General features: G+C 41.4%; 1 protein-coding gene across 10 annotated transcripts in view; it reads left to right on the forward strand.

Annotated features, from left to right (window-relative positions):
• NPNT (nephronectin) overlaps positions 1-5,332 on the forward strand; it is an 82,226-nt gene extending 76,894 nt beyond the window's left edge. For 6 of the 10 annotated variants that reach the window (XM_049630961.1, XM_049630965.1, XM_049630964.1 and 3 more), the window contains one exon: positions 870-2,487. In XM_049630961.1, coding sequence (XP_049486918.1) covers positions 870-1,288 — 419 coding nt within the window. In that variant the 3' untranslated portion in view covers positions 1,289-2,487. The other 4 variants (XM_049630963.1, XM_049630967.1, XM_049630966.1 and 1 more) reach the window with 1 other exon arrangement.
• The last annotated feature ends 668 nt before the right edge of the window (positions 5,333-6,000 follow it).

Below are 6,000 nucleotides of genomic sequence, written 5' to 3' on the forward strand. Positions count from 1 at the left end.
CACTGCTCCTTAAACTACCCGCCCCCCACTATTGTGGTTACTCTAACAATAGGGGGAAGCAAACTCTGTAGCCCTAGGGATCTGAGGACATCATCAGACTGATTTGTCCAAATTGAAAGTGTTTATTAATTTGTGTACATGTAAATGTAATAAACATTCTATATATTAATTATGTATAATGTTACAGATTTGCTTTGATATAAACATGTCTTAAGCTACTTACCTACAAAAAAAATTGATGCTCCAGGAAGATGTAGAGGTTTCCAGAACACCTCTGCATCTTCCTGGGATTTGACATACTCCCATGTAAGAAAAACAGCAAAACTGACCTTTGCAAAGGACCCTTCTTGCTTTAGAGATTAAAAAAAAAAAAAAAAGTGGAGAGAAGAGAGAATAAACAGATCCAGTGCCCCTTTAGATCACTGTCTGCTCTGCTGCCTGGAGGTTAATTATCCACATAGAAAATTCTCCCTGACAATTTAGAGTCAGCCAGCCAGCCAGCTTGACAACATAATCAAACGCTGGTGAGGATCAGGAGATGGGGAGCTTGTGTCTTCCCGTCTATGTCTGCTCATACTCAGCAGGAAATATTCATGGTGTTAGGATTACTAATTATCTATCGTGTCCTTGCCATAATTTGTACTCTCCAGGAGCCAAGTATTTTCTGTAAATACAAACCATAGAATTTAAAGTAGGCATAGAAATAAGATCCCCCTCCCCACCCCCGCAAATGTGGAATTCTGTACAAGGGACTATCCCAGTTTGCAGTTTCTGCAAAGTAAATCTTACTTAAGTTTCGCCATCCATGCTGTCTGTGCTAGAAAGGGATGTCAGCACGTACACACACAGCCCTGCTTTTCCCATTCCAGGTGGACAATATCTGACAGTCTCGGGAGCCAAAGGCCCAGGGGGAAAAGCCGCTCGCTTGGTGCTACCTCTCGGCCACCTCATGCATTCAGGGGACCTGTGCCTGTCGTTCAGGCACAAGGTGACTGGGCTGCACTCCGGCACGCTCCAGGTGTTTGTGAGAAAACACGGTGCCCACGGAGCAGCCCTGTGGGGAAGAAATGGTGGCCGTGGCTGGAGGCACACACAGATCACCTTGCGAGGGGCTGACGTCAAGAGCGTAAGTAGAACCGCGAAGGAGGCAGAGCCTGGGAAGTTTTCCTTTCAGAGGAGAACTGTAGGATCTGAATCTGAGGAAGCCTTGTTCTCTTCATTAATTCAGGCACAAAGCTTTGTTTTTCTGGGTATGAGAGCTCCGTTCATTCATTGCCTCTTCCTTTAATCCCTTTTGCTTCTGCTTATGTTCTTCGTTGCAACCTCTGATCACTGCCACTCTCCCCCCAGCCTTGGTGAAAATCCCCTATTTTTAGTGAAGAAAATTCAGGAATCGAAAAGGAAAAAAAAAAAAGTTAACAGCAACTTGAAAGGGCAGAGGGGGTGAGCTTAACTGTTGCTGCTTTTCCTTTTTCTTCAACTCCTTTATTTTTCAGAGTTACCCTAAAGTTTTTCTTTTTTGAAGTATTTCTTTAAAGGCTTTTTTTTTTCCCCTTTGCCTCAGAGATCATAGTTAAACAGCCTTGGGTGGGAACCCAGAACAATATGCTTGGGAAGTCCTATTCAGGAGAGGATGTGGGAAAAGCTTTGATTGAGTATGTAAGTTTTATCTTAAGTTATCAAGTCATAGGTGGCAATAAGATGCACTATAGCATCCCGCCGAAATAATGTTTTTGGAGGAGCATCTTTATGCTCCTATTCATAAACCTTGCTATTAGGAGATTATGCATAGGTGACCACAGATATAGTTTCGAGAAACTGTGTTAAAAGGGATAGACTCCATTTATATAAGCTTTTATCAGTCTTAGATTTATTGTACTCTTTGAAAAACAGTGTAACATTGTCTGGAAAAAAAAAGGCATTTCAAATCCTAGCACAGGAAGGTTTCTGTTTTTAAAAAAGCAAGGATGATCTACAGAAGATAAAATACAAGAAAGTTTTTGTTCTTTACGTAGGTAAAACAACACTGTGATTTCAGTGTGGTGTTTGGTCTGAGTCCATTTTAGGCCAACAAAGTCAGCCTAACCCAAGGAGGAAACAGCAAACATCCACGAAACATCCACGATAGGCGGCATGATTATGATCTTCCAGAGTTTTGGCTCTTATTTCTACATCTTTATATCTGTCTCATTTACTTCTGTCCTTGGTAATCTTTCACAAAGTGTCCGCTTCATAAACATTCCTAAACTGAAGTAGTCTGTCATTCAGAATGGCTTTTTAGAGAGTAACATGTGTCTGATTAACAGTTTACTCATGATTTCAGTTTCTACCAAAAGGCAAGCCTCAGGTGACCCTGGCTATGTTCTAGTCTTTCCTTCTGTCGAGTAAGTTTACTGTTTGGTTTTGGGGGAACGTTTGCCTTTATTTTGTGAAACGAATGGGCATTGGGAAGGGGCAGAGGAGGCTTGACTGGTGTGTGCATTCTCTCCCTAGGTCATCTTCAGAGGTGAAAAAAGGCGTGGCCACACTGGGGAGATTGGATTGGATGATGTGAGCCTGAGAAAAGGCCACTGCTCTGAAGAACGCGAGCAACTCCCGAACTAGCAATGAACTCCCCCTGTGGCTCTTTTCTTTTTCCAATCTTCACCTCCTGTCCTCTCCTCCCTCTTATCAGGCCTAGGAGAAGAATGGGTCAGTGGGTCAAGAGAAAGTCTGGTGGGTGACCCACACCTTGCTGGCCTGCTTTTGTGCAATTCCAGTGAATAGTGACACCCTCCTTGGAATATAGGGGGCACCTGTAGACACATCCAAGCCAGCTTTCGGTGTTGCTTTCCATCCTGTGTCTTTTTTGGGAAGGGCCCTGGCATGTGACCTGTGCCATCGTTCCTTCTGGTTACAGGTGTTCCCAGTAGCAAACCATGGGAGAAGTTTTCAAAGGAAATCTGTGCAAATGGCCATTCTGTTATCTGTTCAGTGTTGTACCATGAGTAGTATTGACTTCCCCTAAGAGATGTTGTACAATGTGCTTGTGAAACTGGTTTCTCCCCTTGGCTTGTTAGCTCTGGCCTGACCTGAACTCTGACTTTTACTGCCATTCACTTTATAAAAGAAGGGTGTGTAACTTATCAAGATGCATTTATTCTCGTTATCTGTATTTTTCTTTTAAAGACATGATGTAGAATGGACACGTAATCCCTCGTTAGTAGTATTGTGTTTCGTGTAAATGTGCTATTGATATTAAGTAGTTACGTGTTCCTAATATATACAGACTCTAGTTGCAAGGGAAAAGGCAGCTTGCGAGCTCTTGAATTAAAAAATACCCGGTGAAATGTCATCCAGTTCCATGACCTTATTTTGGCAGCAAGAGAAAATTGGAAGAGATGTCAGGTGTGGTAGTGGAGGGATGAATTTTTTCATGGCCTTGAGTTTGATCACGATACAGGATAGCGAACCATTCATGTGGACAAGAAGCTGAAGTTTACATATAAAACTCTCACTGTTCCAGGGTATACTTTAAAACCAACAGTTTTTACCGTAATAACATGGCTCTCTTTGGTAATCAGTAAAACATGTTGTAAAAGTTCTGGTTGTTTCAGAGAAAAGATCCTGTTTATGGAAGGGTGAGGGGAAGTGTGGGGGAAGCTCCGTTGGGACAGGTTTTCATACTGTTTTAGATCCGCATACATGTAGGCAGGTCTAGCTCCTAATGTATGTGACGTCTTGTCAGAATGGGTCAGGGAGCAGGTCCTGTGCCTGGATGCATTGATGTGTTGGAATGGGACTCACGCACACATTAGAGCAATAAAATCTGGGAACCCCCCCCAAACCACATTTCCTCCCTGCCGATGTTACCTATATATGAAAAAAATACCTAACTTTTAAAAGGCAACTTAGTCCTGAGGCTTTTACTTCATTCCTGATTAAGTAATCAAAATATTCTCTGCTGTTTTTGCCAGGAATCACAAAGATGATTAAAGGGTTGGAAAAAAAGATCTATGATGAAAAATTAAAGGAACTGGGATTATCCAGCGTGGAGAAGAGAAGACTGAGGGGCAAACCATTGCTGGTTTTCAAGTGTATGAATGGTTGGTACAGAGAGGATGGTGACCAGCTGTTCTCCATATGCACTAAGAATAGAACAAGAGGAAACAGGCCTAGACTGGAGTGTGAGAGGGCATTTCCTGGCAGGGACAATTGTTAAATTAGAATCCTTTGTTAAAAAAAAAAAAAAGTTAATCTCTCTCCCTCTCCTCTTTCTCTCCCTCTCCCTGTCTCTCTTCTTTCTCCCTCACCCTCTTCAAAGGTTTAAAAATAGATAAAAATGTGTTTATTTAAGATGGTTAAAGATGTTCTTACATCAAGATAGAGTGACAGATTACAGAATCTTCCAAAAGCTGTTTTGATCCTATTACTAGGTAATGAAAATCTTCGGAACTTAGTCATTCGGATGAGGCCAAGGTCTAATTTAGGCATTTACCTCTTAGCCTCCGAATGGAGGAGAATCAAAAGGGGGAAAAGACCCATCAAATGGGGAGCTCACTGAAAGATCTCTCCCTTTATGGCAAACCTAACAGGATTAAAACAGTAAAATATCTGTCCATCATACTCCTTTAAGAATATTGTTTTTTGGTTTTGGTTTTGTTTTTTTTTCCCTATCTCAATGATGTCCTAATGTGGTAGGGTTCATTTCTTTTTTTGGTAAAAGTATAACCCTTTCACCTGTTCAGTGGATGATAGTTCAGGTTTTTAAAGAGACCATAGCAAGGAACAGAGGCTAGAGAGTTGTTTTTTGTTTTGTTTTTTAATCTGGTGCATTCTCTCTGCAATGTGTGTGACAAATTGGCCACTGATAGAGAGTGCTATGCTATACTCAACACCAGTTTCAGGATCCTTGCTTCACCCAGCCGCTATAATTCGGTTTCATTTGTCAATGGGAATCTCCCAAGTTCCACAAATTTACCTATTTTTCCAAAAACAAAAATTACCAACAGAGTATCTTTAGTCATTTCACTTGGTGAAGGCAGGATGGGAGCAGGGATGTAAATCTGTGAGCCTTTGAATAGGGGCCAGATGGTATGGCTTTAGATCCATTTTTAATGATTCATTTCCTTTGTGGTCATTTAACTGCACAAGTGAAGAGGAAAGGGGGAAATAATTGAAAATGTCACTTTTAGGTGCCAATAATGGATTGCACTAAACTGACAGAAGTTATCCAAAGTACTGTATAACATCTTGTTTATTATTTAATGTTTTCTGAAGTGAAAAATGTTAGTGGTTTTCCAAACAGCCAAATAAAAATAGTTCTTTGTAAATAAAAGCACTGTTAATGATACCTATTGTCTGTTATTGTTTGAGTTTTGTTTTTAGTTGGGAGAATACTGGAGTAGTCTGAGGTTTCACGAAGGCCGTCTATCATAGAACCCCTCTTACTGCTTGGAAGTGACCCACATCAGGATGCTTTCTAGGCTATGAAATAGGAGACCCTCTTCATCAGCACGCACAGGGCACGTCATACCTTAGCAAATTGCTTTACATTCCCTTGTACCTCACTTCAACATTAGCCTCAAGTCCTTTTATAGGAAGACAGGATAAACTAGAATATATCAATATATAGGAATTAGAAGTGAAAAGCCTTTTTTTTTTTTTTTTTTTTTACTAGTGTTGGTTTTGTTTATGGTAGTTTACTCGTATTCCAATAACCTTTCCTGATGGAGAAAACAACTATAAGGAAACAAAACTAAGGACATCATTCAGGATTAAAAGTTTTCCTGACAAGGTAATGAACCCCCATCCTGGCACTGCAAACTGTAATGAGGGATAGCCCTGGGGGCCCCCTCAACAAATTCCCCTGTTGCAGGACAAAGAGGAAAATCTGGCGTTTAAAAGAGCCACTAGCAGGGGTGCCCAGGTGGCTCAGTCAGTTAAAGCGTCTGGCTCTTGATTTCAGCTCAGGTCTTGATCTCCTAGTCTGTGGGATCGAGCCCCAGGTCAGGCTCTGCA

The sequence above is a fragment of the Panthera uncia genome, chromosome B1 (assembly GCF_023721935.1).
Source record: "Panthera uncia isolate 11264 chromosome B1, Puncia_PCG_1.0, whole genome shotgun sequence".
NCBI lineage: Eukaryota > Metazoa > Chordata > Mammalia > Carnivora > Felidae > Panthera > Panthera uncia.